This window comes from Hemiscyllium ocellatum, chromosome 43 (genome assembly GCF_020745735.1).
Source record: "Hemiscyllium ocellatum isolate sHemOce1 chromosome 43, sHemOce1.pat.X.cur, whole genome shotgun sequence".
Lineage (NCBI taxonomy): Eukaryota > Metazoa > Chordata > Chondrichthyes > Orectolobiformes > Hemiscylliidae > Hemiscyllium > Hemiscyllium ocellatum.
In genome coordinates, this window is record NC_083443.1 from 23,833,494 (window position 1) to 23,854,676 (window position 21,183).

The 21,183-nt window shown below is 38.9% G+C and overlaps 1 protein-coding gene across 1 annotated transcript in view; it reads right to left on the minus strand.

Moving 5' to 3' along the window:
• Nucleotides 1–4,189: 4,189 nt before the first annotated feature.
• parga (poly (ADP-ribose) glycohydrolase a) overlaps nt 4,190–21,183 on the minus strand; it is a 215,302-nt gene continuing 198,308 nt past the window's right edge. Inside the window, exons 16-18 of the mRNA XM_060854133.1 lie at nt 9,960–10,065; nt 8,502–8,630; nt 4,190–5,095 (exon numbers count right to left, since the gene is read on the minus strand). Coding sequence (XP_060710116.1) covers nt 4,953–5,095; nt 8,502–8,630; nt 9,960–10,065 — 378 coding nt within the window. The 3' untranslated portion in view covers nt 4,190–4,952. The remainder of the gene's footprint in view (nt 5,096–8,501; nt 8,631–9,959; nt 10,066–21,183) is intronic.

Sequence of the window (21,183 nt, forward strand, 5' to 3'; positions counted from 1 at the left end):
CAACATAGACCCCATTTTATTTTATTTTAAGAAAGCAATTACCTTCAATGTCCAAGAGCCAAACATAAAATTACTTTGATAAAATATGAATGAAGAAATGGAGTGTGATTTGGCATGTAATTTACCAGATTTACTATGGCAGGTTGCCTTCTCAAAAGGTCACAAGCAAGCATGGGGCTGTCCTATTGAGCTTTCATTATTGACCTCACGCTGCCGCACTCTGAACATAATTTATGGACTATTCTTTTGATGTCAGTTAACTTTAAAGAGTTGTGTTTATTTAGCTCTGTGGGAAGATTTGAATGCATCCATATAATCGAGCCTTTCAAGCGTTTTCTCCAGTTACTAGGCAAGAATAGAAATGAAGCAATTAGAGAAGAAAAACAATTTTTTGAGCTGCAGATTTTGCCTATTTATGCAGGACACAAAACGTATAACTAACACTGCAGACAAAAAAGGTCAGTTTTCAGTACAACCCATGCATTAGAGACAGTTTCCAATTTGGGCACACATGGTAAAACAGACAAACTGTACTTACTTTGAAAAGTGTTTTTTCCACTCCGGTCAGTTGAATATCAACAAAGGCAAAATCTGCAGGCTAATTAGGCAACTTTTAAAACATCAAGCTTGTGAAATATATATATATATATATTTATAAAACTGATTCATATCATGAAGATCAACACAACTGGGTTGATTGCAAAATATAAGCACAAGAAATGCCTCGTCATTTATTAGACAACAGCAAGTCAATGTGCTTGATTCAATTGTCACAACTCACGATTCTTTATTCTTAATTTTCGTGTTGGGGGTTGGGAAGGTTGTTTGGCGGGAGATGCCAGTGCTTTACAAAGCAGTTTTCATCTAAGGTCATATAAAATTCAGACAAGTGAAACATGATTCAATGCAAAATGGATGAGTAATTACCATGAAAGTTTGTCAGTTTACAATGTTAGCAAGACTCATGACATTAACATTTTGAAAATGACTGCTTATACTTGAAATTTAATAAAACCCCAGTTTCTGCAGATAATTAAAGACAAAATCATTTTTTCCAATTAATAAAAACCCCACAAGTTGCAAGTATTCATATTAGTTTGACAGTTATGGCAGCTTCTATCTAAAGTAATATGAGGCAACACTTAGGTGAGATACATTATAAAAAATACTTGAAATTCTCAACAGATCACACTGGATTTGTGGAAAAATAAACAATTAACTTTTCAGGTTGTGACTCTGTTCTGATGAACGGTCATAACTTGAAAACTTATCCAGTTTGTACTCCACAGATACTGCTAAGCCTAAGTATTTCTGGCATTTTCTGTTTTCATTTCAGACTTCTAACATCCACAGTATTTTGCTTTCACGTAAGACCACAAGACATAGGATCTCAGTTAGGCCAGCCTGTCCACCGAATCTACTCTGCTATTCAATCATGGCTGATGTATTTCTCAACCCCGTGCTCCTCCCTTCTCCCCAGAACTGTTGATCTGCTTACCAATCAAGAACTCATTTAGCTCTGTCTTAAATACACTCAATTATTTGGCCCTCTGCAGCAGTGGGTTCCAGGTAAACCACCCTCTGGGTGAAGAAGTTCCTCCCTTCTCCATTCTAAAGAGCCGTCCCTTCACTGAGGGTGTGTCCCCAGATTCCAGTGTCTCCCCAGATTCCAGTGTCTCCTAATAATGGAACATCTTCTCCACATCCACTTTATTCATAGCTTTCAGCATTCTAGGTTTCAATCAGATGCTCCCTCATTCTTCTGAAATGCATAGAGTAAAAACCTATAGTCCTCCACTGCTCCTTATACAACAAGCTCTTCATCCCCAAGATCATTGTTGAGAACCTCCTCTGTATCCCTCCAATGGCAGCACATCTTTGCTTAGATACAAGGCCTAAAACTGCTCACATTATTCCAAATGTGATCTGACCAGAGCCTCATATACAGCCTCAGCAGTACATCTCTGCTCTCGTATTCTAACCCTCTTGAAATGAATTCTAAGTTGCATTTGCTTTCCTAACCGTCAACTGAACCTGCATGTTAACCTCAAAAGAATCCTGAACTTGGACTCACAGGTTCCTCTGTGTTTCAGATTTCCAAAGCCTTTCCCAGTTGAGACAACAGTCTGTGCGTCTAGTGTTCCTAAGATACATTACCTCACACTTTGCGACATGGTGTTCCACCTGCCACTTTTTTGCCCACTCTCCTAGCCTGGACAAGTCCTCCTGCAGCCTTCCCGCTTTCTTATCACTGCCTGTTCCCCCACCTGTCTTTGTGTCTTCTGTAAACTTAATAATAATGCCCTCCATTTCTTCATCCAGATCATTAATGTATAACTTGAATAGTTGTGGTCCCAACACTGACACCTTTAGAACTCCACTGGTCACTGGCTACCATCCTGAAAAAGGCACCTTTATCCCTACTCTCCGCCTGTCTGCCAATCCTCTATCCATGCCAGTATTTGCCCCTAACACTATGGGCTCTTAGCTTATTTAATAGCATCCTGTCAAAGGCCTTCTGGAAATCCAAGTGGATCACATCCACTGGCTCTCCTTTGTTGAACTTGCTCATATCATCTCAAAGAATTCCAATAGATTTGTCAGGCATGACCACCCCTTAAAGAAATTCTGCACTTCCAAGTGCACTGCAATCTCATCCTTAACCACGGACTCTAAAATCTTACCAACAACCAAAGTCAGGCTAACTGGCCTATACTTTACCTGCCTCCTTCCTTCTTAAACGAAAGTGATACATTAGCCATTTTCCAGTCCTCTGGAATCCTCCCTGACTTCATCATCAATGCCTCTACAATCTCCTCAGTTATCGCCTTTAGAGCTCTGGGGTGTAGACCATCTGGTCCAGGTGATTTCTCCACCTTTAGACCTTTCAGCTTCCCCAGCACCTTCTCCTTAGCAATAGGCACTACACTCACCTCTGCCCGCCCAACTTTCTAAGTTCTGTTATGGTGCTAGTGTCTTCTACTGTGAAAACAGATGCAAAGTAGCTAGTAAGTTCCTTTGCCATTTCTTTGTTCCCCATTACTGCATCCAGCATGGAGTGATGCTGTCCCAGTATTTGCTTGGCAAATTGCTTTTTTGTCAATGGTCAATTAAATTGTAATTGGAAATATTTTTAACAAAAGGTCCTTATACCTATTAACCAGTTTAACATTAGCTGAGAACAGGTAGGAATGCTTGCCGTTGTTATAACATTAGAAACTTTATTGATGGAAATGGTTTCAGCCTTGAAGAAATTTTTGACATTGAAGGTAAGTTTTATTATAGAGAATATGTAGAATGCATCGATGACACATTAGAGGTACTCAGCACCACAATCAGTCTGATTAAGGTGCTCTGTAACTGAGAATAGTATTGACGCAAAGTTGTGAAAATTTATTATGCTAAAATAACATTTTACCTTCGCCAACTGAAACTGACAGGTAACTTTTCATTTAACCATTGAAAATGCAATATTATTGGAGAGCAATGCAGTAGCTGAAATCGTTATCCCAACACTCTTACAACAAGCTATGTTTCATTGTACTGTATAGATGGATTGAGCGGGAAATAGCCAAAATGGTTGTACATTAAGCTGAATATAAAAAAAAAGTTTGGTGAAAGCCTGAAACTGAATTAATTGAATGCCAAATTGTAATCATAAATATTATTTTCTGTAGAGAAATCTAAAACCCTGGAAACAAAATGGCGTAATTTTAAACTCTATTGCTTCAGAACATTTTAAGGTTTCTGTATCACATCAGAAATATTTCAGCTGGTCTGTATTTACCCGAAAATACTGTTTTCTTTCACTGTATAATTGTAAGATCATTTATGTCTTATGGTGCTGTGATGTTTTGAAATACATTTTCTTATGATACATTAATAAATGTTCTAGCTAGTCAATCATGTTTCCCAGATTTTTGAATCAGTTAATCAGACAGTTCCTAAAGGATTTTTTTAATGTGGTTGACAGAACTTTCTAGGATTTGCTACCTGAACTCTACTGAATTCACAATGCACCAGATAGGGAATGATTACGAGCCTTTTCCAATTATGTTTTAAGGGCACTGTAACACGTCTCATTTCTAGTCTGTGGGTCATCAGCAGTTTTCATTCTATTTACTTTTGGCTTTATGATCAATCAGAAGATTCAATCCAAAGGACAACCATCAAAAAGAACTTCATTAAGCTTTGTACTCAACACCAATCTTTTATTAAGACAGTCAAAAAAAAACTTCTTTACGTGTTAGTAAAGAATTCCCCTCATATATATTAATGATAGGAACTATTCAACCAACAGCCTACTTTTTGTAGGTATCAAGAACCACAAATAAAATAATTTCAAGTCCTTAAGTAATTTTAAAAACAAAATTAAAACATAATTGTTTTCCCTTCTATCATAAGCTAAAGGTTTTATTTGCTCCTCTAAATTAAAAGTCTTTAATTTTCATTGATAACACATTAATAAAACCATGCTCAGAGCATGCTGGGGTTTCAACGTTGATTGGATTCTGTTAAACAGAGATTACTCAAAAATCAGAAAATAACATTGGTTTAATTCTTCTAAATAACTGCAATAATTACATGAAGAAAGACAGATTTATATTGGCAATTGCCCTTCTATTATGATTGCATAAAGTATGGAGGATATGTATTTTATATATAGAGTGAATATATATTTCTTGTCAGTCCTTTGCCCAAAATGGTTTTTATACCTGAAACTTCAATTTGAACCAATTTAGGCTTGATTTCTAGCACAAGCAAACACTCCTATCAAAAATTTTTCAGAAGTGATTCTGTCTGAATAATGGACAATGCTTTGGGATGACTTTTACTGAAGAATGGACCTATCAGCTCAGGATCTCTTGCAAGCTGAATTTTGATATTGAGCTAAAAAACTCAGTCTCCTCATTACTTCAAAGGAAAGTCTTTAACGGGACCTTGAAAAGCCATCATTCATCATCTTCATCTGTTGAATCTGTGTATAAGGCTACAGAATCATAAATGAAGTTGTAGAGTTTATTGTGTGGTTTCGAAAAAGGACAGGATCGGCATTCTTCGTTGTAATATCGTTCCAAAAGCTTGTAGATATTGCCTGAAAAGAAAAAATGTACAGGTCAATGCTTCATTTTAAGATTTGGGGAGCAAACGTACACATTATCAGAATTTATTCTGAATTCTGAAGTGCTCAAAAATTATACTCAATATGCAACAGTCCAAATAAAGAGCCACAATGGATTGATTGGGTTGTGTCATGGGTGATTTCTATATGCATGTGGACTGGGAAAATCAGGTTGGTAATGGATTGCAAGAAAAGGAATTTGTGGAATGTCTATGAGATGGCTTTTTGGAGGAGCTTATGATGAAGAGCATTAGGGAACAGGCAATACTGGATTTATTGTTGTGCAATGAAGCAGACTTGACAAGGGAGCTTAAGGTGAAGGAACCCTTAGGAGGCAGTGATCATAATACGATTGAATTTACTCTGCAACTTGAGAGGGAGAAGACACAATCAGAGGTAACGGTATTACAGTTGAATAAAGATAACTACAGAGACATGAGGGAGGAGCTGGGTAGAATTGACTGGGAGATGAACCTAGCAGGAAAGACAGTTGAACTGCAATGGCAGTAGTTTCTGGGAGTAATTCAGAGACACATCAGAGATTCACCCCAAGGAAAAAGAAGCATAGTACGGAAGGATGAGGCAACCATCGCTGATTCGGTAAGTCAGGGATAGCACAAATGTAAAGAGAAAGCATATAATGTGGCAAAGGGCAGTTGGAAATCAGAGTATTGGGAAGCTCACAAAGATCAGAGGACAACAAAAAAGGGAGAAGATTAAATTTGAAAGTAAGCTAGCCAGTAATATAAAAGGAAAGACTATAAGAGTTTCTTTAGATCAGATTCCCTACAGTGTGGAAACAGGCCCTTCAGCCCAACAAGTCCAAACTGACCCTCCAAAGAGTAACCCATTCCCCTCTGACTAATGCACCTAACACTATGGACAATTTAGCATGGCCAATTCACCTGACCTGCACATCTTTGGACCGTGGGAGGAAACCGGAGAACCCAGAGGAAACCCACACAGACACGGGGAGAATGTGCAAACTCCACACAGACAGAGTCACCCGAGACTAGAACCTGGGACCCTGGTGCTGTGAGGCAGCTGTGCTAACCATTGAGCCACCGTGCCGCCACAATATATAAATTTAGATATATAAAAGGGCAAAGGAGAGTCAAAAATGGCCAGTGAGCCACTGGAAACTGGCACAGGAGATGTAGTAGTGCAGAACAAGGAAATGGCCGAGGAACTGAATAATTACTTTGCATCAGTCTTTACAGCGTAAGACACGAGTAATATCCCAGAAATTCAAGAGAGTGAGGGGGCAGAAATGAGAATGGTGGCCATCACCAAGGAGAAGGTGCTAGAAAGACTGAATGATCTAAAGGTAGATAAATCACCTGGACCAGATGGACAACACCTCAGAGTTCTAAGGGAGATAGGTGAACAGATAGTTGGAGGCATTAGTGGCGATCTTTCAGAAATCGCTAGAATCAGGGAGGGTCCCAGAGGACTGGAAAATTGCTAACATGACATAAGAATAAAAGTCAAAAGACTGATTAGCCTGACCTCGGTCATGGGTAAGAGCTTGGAATCCATTGTGAAGGATTAGATTGATGAATATTTGAAAAAGTATATGATAAAATACGGCAAAGTCAGCATGGTTTCATCAAGTGGAGGTTATGCCTGACAAAACTATTAGAATTCTTTGAGGAAGTAACAAGCAGGTTAGACCAAGGACAGCCAGTGGATGTTATCTATGTGGATTTCAAGAAGGTCTTTGACAAGGTGCCTCACAGGAAGCAACAGAGTTCAGATAAGGGCCAATGGTGCCAGAGGCAAGGTGCTAGCATGGATAGATACTTGGCTGTCTGGCAGAAAGCTGAGAGTGGGGATAAAACGGTGGCAGTGTTCGCACTGCTGCCTCACAGCACCAGAGACACGGGTTCAATTCCTGCCTCAGGCGACTGACTGTGTGGAGTTTGCACATTCTCCCATGTCTGTGTAGGTTTCCTCCGGGTGCTCCGGTTTCCTCCCATAGTCCAAAAACGTGCAGGTTAGGTGAATTGGCCACGCTAAATTGCCCGTAGTGTTAGGTGAAGGGGTAAAATGTAGGGAAATGGGTCTGGGTGGGTTGCGCTTCGGTGGGTCGGTGTAGACTTGTTGGGCTGAAGGGCCTGTTTCCACTCTAAAAAAAAATAAAAGAAAGTCCTTCTCAGGATGGCAGCCAGTGACAAGTGGTATTCCGCAAGGCTGTGTGTTGGGACACAACTTTTCTCTGTATACATTAATGATCTAGATGAAGGGGTTGAGGGCATTCTGGCTGAGTTTGCAGATGACACAAAGGTAGGTAGTATTAAGTAGTGGTATTCAGGAAGTGGGAAAGCTGCAGAAGAAATTTAACAGGTTATGAGAGTGGGCAAGGAAGTAGCAGATGGGAGTACAACGTGGGAAAGTATGAGGTCATGCACTTGGTAGTTTTAGTCCAGGATTCTCTCAAGGTAAACTTGCAGGTTGACTCAGTAAGTAGGAAGACAAATGCAACAATGGCATTTACTTTGAGATGGCTTGAATATAAAATCAGGGAAGTACGTCTGAGGCTCTAAAAGGCACTGATCAGACCACTTTTGGAGTATTGTGTGCAGTTTTGAAGCTCCATATCTCAGGAAGGATGTACTGACCTTGGACTGTGTTCAGAGGAGGTTCATGAGAATGGTCCCAAGAATGAAAAGCTTAATTTATGAGGAACGTTTGAGGACTCTGGGTTTACTTGATGGGAGTTTAAAAGGATGAGGGGGTATGTAATTGAAACGTGCAGAATACTGAAATGGTCTCGACACACTGGATGTTGGGAAGATGTTACATTGGGAGGAGAGACTAGGACCCGAGGGCACAGCCTTAGAGTAAAGGAAAGATCTGTTAGAATGGAGATAAGGAGAAATATCTTCACCAGAGAGTGGTGAATCTATGGAATTGCCACAGAATGCTGCGAAGCCAGGCCATTGAGTATATTTAAGACCGAGATAGATAGGTTCTAGATTATCAAGGGGATCAACAGTTATGAGGAGAAAGGAGGAAACTGGGGTTGAGAAACTTATCAGCCATGATTGAATGGTGGAGCAGACTCAATGGGCTGAATGGCCTAATTTCTGCTCTTTTGTCATTTAGTCATGGCATTTAACAGAAATTTTGCATTTTTAACTTTATACAGAATTTAAATGCTTTGGATGAAATGGATCTTTTCCTTTAAAGGAAAGAAAACTTAAGGTCATTTAATTTCTGAAGAAATATCAATTTGGACAAAAATATTAACTCTGTTTTTCTCTCTCCACAGATGGTGCTGACCTGCTCAGTTTCTCCAGCATTCTATTTGTTTTTGCCTTCATTCAATTTATTTCTGATTGTAAATGCTAACAATTCTGTAGAAAGCTTGCCTTACCAATAGTTTGCTCTTTCTCAACCAGGAATTTGTGCATCTCATATATCTCGATCATCAATTCTCGGTCTCCAAAGGTGAAATAAACCACATCTCGTCCTGCTTCTGCTGCTGCCATCAGCTGCAATAAGGCTGAAATATATTCACGTCAGTTTGTTAGTCTATCAGAAACACAGCCTCTGAAGTACTGTACTTAAACATAACCAAATTTCTTTCAAATGCCAAACAATATTTTGTGAATTTACAATACTTTTCTTTTGCATTTTGAAACCATCTTCAACCTGGCTTTTAGTATTACTTTGTAGCGCTCAGACTAACTGTAGATTTAACAAAAATAATTTTCAAAAAGACAATAGCCTAACAGCTAATATATCAGAGCTCCTTCAATCCAGAAATATTAGTATCTGGATCACAAATGAGGAAAATATTCTCCAAGAAACAGTCATTATTAAGCAAAGCCTGGGGTAGTAATGAGCCCTTTGGGACCAGTGATGAACTCTAAAATGACACAACTACAGTCAAACCCCACATATAATGAATACTATTTTCCACGTTAACTACTTTACAATTGCAGGCGTTTGTTGATTTTGGGTTGGCTTTTGCTTGACCTTTTGATCCAAAAACGCATCATGTAGCAAAGCGAAATTACTGTAGTTATTTACTAAGAGTCAATTAATCGAAAGTTAGCTTTCCTCTGCATGAATTTTTAAATTAGTATTGATCAATATCACGATTTTCAGGCAATATGGCTCATCAGTTGCCTATAGTTCTGGTGTCTGATGTGATATTTTCTGATTTTCTCCATGTTAACTGATGTACCTGGAGAGCCATATACAGATGCATCTGTGCAAAACACTGAGAATGTGTATACTAATTCATATTCATTTAGGGAGAACATGAAAAACCTCTCCAAACAATTTCTGAATTGCTACAGGAACAGACTGCCTGTTATGCTAAAACATTTGGACGAAGTTGAACTGTTCTTTAAGCTCAGATCCAAAGTTTGAATATTTAAACAGTGATGAACTCACCAATAAGATTAATAAATGGAATTCAGAAATTATTTAGTGAAGCCTCCTTCATAATTTATTAACTCCTGAAAAATCATATGAAAGCAAGAAAATAGATGAACTTTTTTTTTAAGAACAGCAATTATGTTTCAAATGTTATTGAGACAAATGGCTCTCTGTTATTTTAAATGTTAACTTCTTGCATGAGAGAAAGAATGCTTACAACATCATCTCTCACAAAGAACTTGCATCAATAGATTATTGTTTGAGATCTTCATGCTGCCCCAATTACACCATAACCGAAGAGATATTTTTGAAGTACAATCAGTATTGTTTTGTCGGCAAGTTCCCATGAATGACCAAACAAGCTTTACTTCATGGCACTGTCACATGGGTATATTCAGATAAAACTGGGTAACACTCGTTAAAGTTGAGTAACACGTTTACTTACATTTTAACCTGGCATCACCACCAAAAGCTCCACACCCCCAGTTCCCTGTAGCCACAGCTGAAAGATTCTTGGGATCTATGCCGGGTCGCACAAACCCACAGTAAGCCTGGAAAAAGGGTAAATATAAACAAAAAGATTTAATGTAAAATGGGCAAAGGAGACAAACTAATAGTTAATAGATCTAATTTCTTTTTTGTTACAATGCTAATGTGGGTTTGATCCAGGTCACAGAATGATTCCATAGTAGAAGATAATTGGTTTAAAAGAGGAATTCTGTTCATCCTCATTCAATAGTTCAATGATTTGCTCATATACTACTATTAAGTCCACAGTAACTTTTTTTGTATTATAGATATTAACAAGATTACCTTTCCTTCTGCTTGATGTTTGTAACTGAAGGATCACCACATCATTGTACCTAGTATGCTGACTGCATATTCAACTAAATTAATGGATACAAAAGGTAAGCTTAGCTCTTTACTATCTACTCTCTACTATCCTAGAGTCATTTAATTTCGCATTTTGTACTTTCAGGAAAAGATATTAACTTTCTGATTCTGTTTACTGAAAACCTATTGAGATCATTGGGGATTAGCAGCAATCACCAGCGAATATTTACACAGCAGCACAGCTGTACTTACAAGACTTGAACGCACACTGGCTTTATGTACAGATCTTAAGCTGTCTCAAAGGGTTTCAGCTCAGCAGAAGTCACACTTTTGAAATATTCTATTTTCCCTTACATATTATTAAATCCTCCTCTTGCTGTTTTTCTTTAGTTGCACCTTGGTGCTTTCCTATAGTGACATGACTGTAAGATTGGCAACTCGGCATCTTGGGGAAAATTGTCTTGTGATTCCCAAATAAGGAGTGTTTTACAATTGGATCCAAGTGAGCTGCACTACCGAGTAGTCTTTACTATTTCAGGCTACTTTTAACATGAATCACTGGAAAAATTACTCTATCTTTAGATCCATATTAAGGACAAAAGAGTAACAAGAGAGACAATAGGGACTCTTAAAAGTCTGCAAGGCTGCCTTTGTGGAACAGCAGGAGATGGGGAAAGATACTAAATGAGTATTTAGCATCAGAGCTTCATGGACAAAGATATGGAAGATTAAGAATTTGGGGAAATAGTGACATTTTGAAAAGAGGAGATGGTGCTGACAGTCTTAAAACTCAAAGGTGGATAAATCCCTAGGACCTGATCAGATGCATCCTAGAACTCCGTGGGAAGCTAGGGAAGTGATTGCCATGACCCTTGCTGAGATAATAGTATCAGTGATAGCCACAGGTGAGACGCCGGAAGACTGGAGGTTGGCTAATGTGATGCCACTATTTAAGAAAGGAGGTAAGATGAGCCTGACATCAGTGATGGGCAAGTTGTTGCAAGGGATCTTGAAGGACAGGATTTACATGTATTTGTAAAGGCAAGGGGTAGATTAGATTACTTAGTGTGGAAACAGGCCCTTCAGCCCAACAAGTCTACACCGACCCGCCGAAGCACAACCCACCCATACCCCTACATTTACCTCTTACTTGACACTATGGGCAATTTAGCATGGACAATTCAGCTGACCCGTACATCTTTGGACTGTGGGAGGAAACTGGAGCACCCGGAGGAAACCCACGCAGTCACGGGGAGAACGTGCAAACTTCACACAGTCAGTCGCCTGAGGCGGGAATTAAACCTGGGTCTCTGCCACTGTGAGGCAGCAGTGCTAACCACTGTGCCACCGTGCCGCCCACCAAGGACTATTAGGGATAATCGAGATGGCTTTGTGCATCTGAAATTGTGTCTTACTAATTTGATTTTTTTGAACAGTTAACAAAGAGGATTGATGAGGGCAGAGCGGTGGGCATGATTTATATGGATTTCACTAAGGCGTTCAACAAGGTTCTGCATGGTAGACTGGTCAGCAAGGTTAGATTACAAGGAATACAGGGAGAACTAGCCATTTGGAAACAGAACTGGCTCAAAGGTAGAAGACAGAAGGTAGTGATGAATGGCTGCCTTTCAGACTGGAGGCTTGTGCCACAAGATCGGTGCTGGGTCCACTGCTCTTCATCACTTACATAAATTATTTTGATGTGAACTTAGGAGGTATGGTTAGTATGTTTGCAGATGACACCGAAATTGGAGGTGCAGTGGACAGTGAAGGAGGTTACTTCAGAGTACAACGAGGCCTTGATTAGAAGGGCCAATGGGCTGAGGAGTGGCAGATGGAATTTAATTTAAATAAATGTGAAGTGCTGCACTTTGGAAAGGGAAATTAGGGCAGGACATACACACTTCATTGTAAGGCCCTGGGGTGTGTTGCTGAAAAAAGTATCCTTGGACTGCAGGGCTTGTAGCTCCTTGAAAGTGAATTCCCAAGTCGACAAGATAGCGAAGTCTGGTATGCTTGCCTTTATTGGTCAGTGCATTGAGTATAGGAGTTGGGAGGTCTCGCTTTGGCCACATAGAACACTAGTTAGGTCATTTTTGGAATGCTGCATGCAATTCTGGCCTGTCTGCTATATAAAACTTCAAAAGGTTCAGAAAAGATTTACAAGGATGTTGCCAGGGTTGGAGGGCTTGACCTATAGGGAGAGGCTGAATAGCCAAAGTCTTTTCCCTGGGTGGGAGTCCAAAACTAGAGAGTAATTAATTTAGGATACCTTGTCAGTATGGACGATTTGGACTGAAGGGTCTATGCTGTACAGCTCTATGACTCTATATTGGAGCATGACTATGAAGACACAGTAACGGAATTCATAGAAATATAAAGCACTGAAAAATGCTATTCCATTTTATGTGGCCTTTTTCCAACAATCAACTAAATTCATACATTGGATGCAATGATTTTACAGTCATAGAGTTGGAAAGCACTGAAACATACCCTTCAGTCCAACTTGCCCATGCCGACCAAATATCCTAAATTTATCTAGTTCCATTTCCCAGCATTTAGCCCATATCCCTCTAAACCCCTCCTATTCATGTACCTATCCAGATACCTTTTAAATTTGTAATTGTACCAGCCTCCACCATTTCCTCTGACAGCTCATTCCATGCACGTATCACCCTCTGCAAGCAGAAATTGCTCCTGAGAACTCTTAAATCTTTCCCCTCACCTTAAAGCTATGCCCTCCAGCTATGACTCCCCTTCCCTGCAAAAAAGGATCTTGGTTATTCACCCTATCTATGCCCCTCATGATTTTATTAATTTTTATAAGATCAGCCCTTCACCTCGAACACTCCAAAGAAAATAGATCCAGCTATTCAGCCTCTCCCTATAGATCAAACCCTCCAACCCTGGCAATATCTTCATGTTTTCTTTAATGAAGGTTATGGTCTTTCACAAATTTTTCTTATATATTTAAACACAGGCCCAGGATGCTGTCTTGGTAGGGTCTGTAACTTTGAAAATATGAATTTATTTTACTTGTATTCTTCTTCAGCTCCAGTAGGTTATCTACATCATTAGCACTGCACAAGTCCTGATTCAGTACTGGTAAAGCCGATAGAGATTGAGCCAGATAAGGACAGCGCACTTGCTTCCCTGGATTACTTTTTGAAACAGCTGGATTTTTATGACAACCTGGCAATTGGTAGAAGCTTTTTCTTATCTTTTAAATATTTTTAAAAATATTTTTAAAAATCAATTTCAGTTTTTGAAATGGTATGGTAGGATTTGAACGCATGACCTCCAGTTGTGAATTCAAGCTTCTGAATTTTTAGTACAGTAACATACATAATGCTCTTTGAAACCCCTGTAGTTCAGTTATAAAAAAATGAAAATTGGAAATAGAACGAAGTACATTCCAAATGAGAAAAAAACTGGAAGGGAATACAGTCTAGAGAAGGTTCACTAAATTGATCGTGGCAATGGAGAGAGTTTGAGAGAGTGAGTAGATTGGGCCTGTACACATTGAAGTTTGGGTGTATGAGTGGAGACCTTATTGAAATGTACAACATTCTGACCAGCCTTCATGGGGTAAATGTGGTGAAGTTGTTTCCCCTTATGGGACACTAAGAGCAGAGAGCGTAATCTCGCTCATTTAAGATAAAGATGAGCAGGACTTCTTTTTACTCTGTGGAAGTAATTTATCATTCAGTACTTTGGAGCATCCTGAAGATATTAGTAGTGTTATTTTAATAAACTGTTGTTTCTTTCTGAATTTGTGAAAGAAAGGTGGGAAAGAAACATCAATTTTGAGCTGGTGGTAAGGTGTGCCAAGACGACATTTCAGGATCAGCCAAAGTAGATTAGCTGAAATAAACTTAAAATTTCAATTTATGCAGAGATAATTATGAAATAATTTATGAAAGCTGTGAAGAATGTTATTAAAATTATGAATTTTGAACTGAAAAGCATTACTTACAAATAAAATGAACACAAGAAACTAACAACAAAATATACAATGTTTGTTTCCAAGCTACAGATATATAATTTATTTTTGCAGGAAGTACATTTTAAATATATTCTAAACATATATATCTGAACATGACTTAATAAAGTCAAATGCTTTTAATGTAATGTGTTCAAGGAAAGTTTTGAAACCTCAGCAAGAATTTCAATTCTTGCATTTACTTATCTTATGTACTCAACAGAAACAATAGTTCTTAATATAATGCATTTTGTGCAGTCAAGTAAATTTAGATTTTACTCATTCTATGTTATTTAAATATTATGCATTTTGCATTTAAACTAGGTTTCCAAAAAATTGCCAAAAAATGGCAGGCAATAAGCTACATTGCTGGATCATAGATCAGTGCTCATTATAAAAATTGACATATGTAGGTATAATATAATTTATTTTTGGATAGGCTTATCTCTCACAAAAATTGGCTGTCATATTTGTTCCATGGCAAATATACAATGTTGTAATAGATTAGTCGCAGTATATGTTCCAGACTGATTCAATTGCCAAAGATATACGTGAGAGCTTAACAGCATCGGAATGGAGACAGGTTTCTTGTATGGGATAATGCATAAACGCACAAGTAACTCAATCCAAGCAAAATAAATTGCTCTGTGCTAGAACAGCAGCAGTCATTAAATCACAAGAGAAATGGCTTCAGACCCTCATAAATCCAAAGACAAATTCAATGCTTTAGATTTTGGAGGTTTTGTAGCCAGTACTGGCATTAATCGTATCATTAATAGGGAGTTACATGGACTTCTAAAAAAAAAGTAGATTTCAGCAGCAACAAATACTGACAAAAACTCATAATTGTCTATCACCATTTAAATAACAGAAATTCCATGGACATATAATATAAAAACAAACAAAAAAAATCGAAAGGTGGTAAGAACAGACAAAATCTGAAAGTATTCCAGTATCATTTCAAAGGGGAGCAATCCCTGGGATCAGTACCAATATCTAACCCTCAATTAAGATTACCAATACAACAGCCATGTTTTCTACAACAGTAGGAATTGCTACAGAAGTTCGGGGTCCCCTGTACAATGGGCTTCAAGATGCCTTCGACATAGCCAGAGGTTCTCACATAGGGTCTCATTGCCTGATATGATGGTACAAGGAAAAAGAACTGGCCTATGTCCCCAGCTTTAGAAGGGGAGAGATGGAGTGTTTGTAACAAGGTCAGCTAGGTGGACCTCATAGAATAGGAGTTCCCTAATTGAGGATGTTAATACGATGCTTCAAGCGCACACATAAGTTATGGGGTGTATTTGTTTTTTGCAGAATTACATTTTATTTTGCTCAAAAGCAGCATGAATCCATGTAAAACTGTGAAACTATGCAAAGGGCTTGTCAAAGTCTGAATCAACATTGGGACATAGACAGACTTCATAACTGTTGCTAGAAATACTGGGCTATCTTGAGAATGTAATTTTAAAAAAGTTCTAGGAAACCAACATCTTCCATGCTAAAAGATGAAAGATTTAATCTAAAATTGTTTAATGTATCGCAGCTCCATGACACTGGACTCCTCTGGCTATAAATTCTGTGATCATGATCTTATTCTCCACAACCAAGGACTAGTGTTGCGAAAGCTAATGCTTCCAAATAAACCTGTTGGACGATCACCTGGCGTTGTCTGATTTTTAAACTTTGTTCACCCCAGTCAAACACCATCACCCCCAATTCAGATCTGAACTTTGTACATCACAGGATGTGACGTGTGCTGACTATGTTTCTTAGTCATGCAGGACCATTTCCACGCTTCAGTGTCAAACGTCATACCCTAAAGTAAACTCTCTCTCTCGCTCAGAAGAGTCTTGTGTCCAGCACTGACGTTCCTGAAGCTGTTTCACCTCCCCCTCAGTCTCGCAGGTCTGGGAAGATCAGATTTAACCTGGTGTGGAGTCTTTTCCCCATTAGCAATTCTGCTGGAGCTCTCCTTGTAGTTTCATGTAGGGTGGTCCAATAGTCAAAGAGGAAACGGGACAGTTTGGTATCTAGTGAAGCTGTAGGCTGTTCCTTTAAGCCTGCCTTTAAAGTTTGGACTGCTCTTTCCACCTAATTGTCCTAACATGCTGAATACCATTCGACTTCAGGAAATACTAGAATTCCCTGCTGGTACATGATGGCCTATTGTCTGTGACCAACACTTCGGGAGTCTGTGCACTGAAAAATATGCTTATGATTTGTGTGTTTAACCAATGACCTCTATACACATCCAACCAATTTGTACATCCACAATGACTAAGAGCTTTGCGCTGTTATGGACTAGGCCAGACCACTCAAAACATTCTTAAGCAGGCAGCCTACACCATAACTTTGCAATTTGTTTCAATAAGTGTACAGTGAAAATTACCCAGAATTAAGTTATCCAAGTTGACTACTAGATTTTTAAAAAGTCAAAAGTTTATTCACAAATTTACACAATGAAACACAAAGAACAGAATAAAGAGCCCCTGCAGAATTCAGTATATCCAAATTAGACTTAAGTATGCTGTTCTGAATATACACAACAGTCCCAATAAGAGAACTCCCTATAAAAACCTATATAGTTAGAACACATGCTTACAAGTTGAAGTTGAACAGAAAGAATGAAAGAGAGAGAAAGAGAGAGAGAGAGAGTTTCCATACAGCTCACCGTTGAACCCCTCACCAGTTCAAGACTGAACTAAACTGCTTAGCCAGATAGCTGACCACTCCCATTTCATTATACAGGTCACATCTCAAACATGACCACTTTGGACTGAAGACTCATCTGTTTATATATAAACAAAAGGGCTCTCAAAATCCTTTTCATTTCTGTACCAAACCAGACAGATCGAAGCCTGGCCTGGTTTATTACCCCACTGAAAAAGATCAAGAGTCTCCTTGAGCCAAGGAACAGCTTTTTGAAAAAGGGACTAGCTTTGTGACAGCACCCATGAAAACGCTGACATAGTCAATATGTAACAAAATCCATGATTTTCCCAATGTGGGGGGGGGGGGGGGGGGGGAGGAGAGGAGAGAAAAAGCTGCTGCCAGTAATTTCTGTCCTTGTTGGCACTCGGTTACTGCCACACCAATGTGGCTGCATCTGCATCCAATCCTGGCCACCAGACATAACATCTTGCGAACATCTTCATTTTGGACAGCTCTGGACAACCCGGTGGAGTTTAACAAGTATGTGGTGGCGACCTTTGCTCCAGACAATCACTCTTGCTCCCCATAATAAAATACCATCCTCTATGGTGATCTGGTGTCTCCAGGTCTAGAGAGGTTTCAATTCTGGTTGTGATGGCCCTTTTGTTTCCCCCCATCATCAGCAACTGTTTTAGTTTTGCCAGGACCAGCTCGTTTTGCATCTACAATCTGATATTGTCAGTAATGACCAGAAGGGTGTCCAGAAAGTTTAAAACTTGAATGGATTCTTCCAACAGTCTCACCACTGCCACCATAAAGATATTGGTTGAAGAACCTGTCTTCTCTATCTGGGCTTACTTGCACTGTGCATCAGCCAAAGTCTGTGAGGCATATGCCATTGGGCTCTCCTCTCCATTGGGTCATTTGTGAGGCAACACTAGCCCAATACTATATAAGGAGGCATTGCATGTCAGCACGAGATCTTGTTTGGGACCACAGTGTGCCAACATCGGAGACGATGACAGCTTCCTTAAATGCTACATCTCAGCTACGAGACTATTTCCAAGGTCGCTCCTTTTTCAACAGCAAATGTAAGAGTGCCAGGTTACAAATGAACTTTCTGTAATAATTCACCAATCCAAAGAAAGACTGAATCTCTAGTACAGAAGTGGGAGCTGGGGCACCTTACTCACTTTATCCTCCATTGGGTGAACCTCACCCTTGTTGACTCTGTAGCCCTAGCAGGTCACTTGGGGTGTCTGGAAGACACATTTTTCCTTTGTCAAACGTCTTCCATCTGCTGGAAAATGGCTGAGCTGATACCCCAAATGGCAATCTTGCGAATTGGTACAAACTCTTATGGATAATAATTGTGGCCTAGTTGTGGGGATCTTCATCTAACACAATTGCAGGCTTGTGTGGCTCAAGTCCAATTTTGTGAAGGACATCCAACTGCCAGATTTGCATTTAAGTCCTCTATGCAAGAGATTGGGTATTTATCTAGGTGCAAGAAGCAGTTTACCATTTGTTAAAAATCCCCACAAAGCTGAACTGACCTGTCGGGTTTCACAATTGATATGACCAGTGCTGACCATTCCACAATCTAGACTGGTTTAATGATTCCTTTGCTTTCCAGTCTCCTGATTTCTGCCTCCACTTTTGCATGTTAGGCAAATGGCACTGGGTGGGCCTTGCCAATCATGGAATTACTTCCTGGTTAACATGTGAGGTGGCCTCGACTCCCTTAATAATTCCTAGATCTTCCCGAAAATCTTCCAGGTATTTAATTAGGGCTTCATTCAGTCAGCTGCTTTCTAATTGAAAAATATGGAGTCATTCAAGGTGAATCTTTCTCAACTAATTTTGCCCCAACACGTTTAGACGCAAGCTTTTTACTACAATCAGCGGTAACTGAACCAGCTGTTTCACATACGAGAATGGTGCTGATGTTCTATGATTAATCTGTAAAGTTTCTCGATCTAGCCAAGGTCTTAAACAAATTCTAGGGTTAGAGTCCAGAGCAAATTTTGGTTGCTTTTCATCTGTCCCATTGTCATTTGCCTGGAAAAAGTAATGCATTCTTTCCACGTACTAGTCCCATCTTTGATGGCAGGATCAAGTGAGTCAAGCTTCCCAAATAATGGCATGATGCCAGAACTGCTTACCTCAATTCAAAGATGATTGTTGCAAGTGAATTTCTTCAGGAGCGTTTTTTTTTTCTTATAGCCACTGAAATAACACCACAAAGTCTTGTGGTCTGTCACAGAGTCACCTTGCATGCACATGTGCATAGTAGTTGACACTGGTCTGGCTTCCTGAGCGCCAGCTCTCAGCCTGAAGAGAATCTCTGACACTCCTGTTTATTTCTTTCAGCCAGGCTAACAGCTCTAATCAGGGAATGCATGTTCTGAGGTCCATCTAGTTTACATGTTACAATCACTACACTGGAGAACTTGAGAGAAGAGGCTGAACAATCAAAGTGTGAATATTTGTTGAGGCAGTCCAAGTTGGACAGTGCCTCAGCAAAAGTTAGGCTCCTAATAACCGAAAGTGCTGTAGGCCCACAAGCTGTCAGGAAAGGTTGAGGGTGTTCCAAGTTTAGGTCTTCTAAAATGAAGAATTTGAATTCCTTTGTGAATTAGCATTTTAACGTCTTTCTTGACTACATCTATATCATAAAGTGCAGTCTGTGGGTGTTTGACTATAGCTCGCCCATTAACCTATATTTACCACAGGTTAATATTGAATAGTCATAATTGTTGTTTAGTGTAAATGGCTTAGAATCATCACCTTACCTGTCCAGTATACCTATTTAGCCATTACTACATATATTTTTGCTTATTCAAGTTTGTATAATTTTTCTTTAAGTGTCTCAATTTAGCCATGGGATCCCTGCCATTAAACTTTAAGGTTTATCAACCATCAAGTGTCAGAGCTTGTTTACCAGGGAAGATTATTGAAGTGAATGGCATAAAAGGCAATTAAGGGTGTTTCTGGATAACAAAGAGATTGCCATACATGGCACAGATATGTTTATGATTTCTAAAAGAACAGTAAGTTTATTAAATTGAAAAGTGCTTCTCTGTTCTAACAAAATTCTTAGATGCAACTAGTACTGCAGTCTCCTGTAATTGTTGGTATACTTTCTTATACAAAACAATTCCTAAGGAAGTTTGGCATAAAATTCAAAACCATGTAGTTCTGGTTTAATGAAGTCATTCTGTAAGGTAATTATTCTTCCTGGACAGAGGAATAAAGAACATAGACACTATGGTTGCCCGGCATGCGTACAAACTCCTATATACATAACAAGTCATCAAAATTAAAAATGCTTTATGCCCGCAACCTAAGGTGGTTTGGCACATATTAATTTTTTTAAATTACTATGTACTTGTTTATTCAGTTGATCCAAGAGGTGGATTATTTCAGTTTACACCTGTGTGAAGGGTAACATGTATAGTCATACTAGCACTACATAAAGTGCAAAATAAAAAAGCATTTTCACTGTTCCATTTTTCTTTTGCTTATACAATAAGACGGTCTGGCAAAAACTGAATGTGGAAGACCAATTAATTTCAAACAAAAATATTTAATTGCTACCAGTTTTAAAGCTCTAGCAAAATGACTTACTGACAATTCTGTTTCTAATAGAAACAGATGAATTCTTTAATCTGCAAGAATCTCTTCCCAGCTTGAAGAATCTTCAAATTATCAACCCATGCTTGCCTCCAATTTTAGCTACATGCATTGAAGTGCTGTTTGATTTTTTCTGAATAATCAAACGCGTAAAGGAAGTCTTGCATTTATATAAAAGCACTTTACTGCAATTTGCAAACACTTTAAAATGTTGCGTGCACAATTAACTATTTGGACTTCAGTGGCAGAATTTTACCAGGAACCAGCTTTCAGCAGAGTAATAACCAATCGGTTTCTATTAGGGATGAGTGATACATTTAGTCAACATGTTTGAAGAATCTCTGATCTTACTTATAAGTGCCTTAAAGTGTCCCAGAAGAACTGGAAGCTCATTTCAATGCTTCCTGAAATGGTTAAGAACAGGGATCTATTCTAAGTAGTAAAAAACAATTGAAATATGTTGATGTAATAGGTTCTGTGGAGTTGTTATCAAGCATTTAGGATCAAAACAGAAAATAAAAATCTGCACGTCATCTTTTAGTAACAATATTCAACTAAA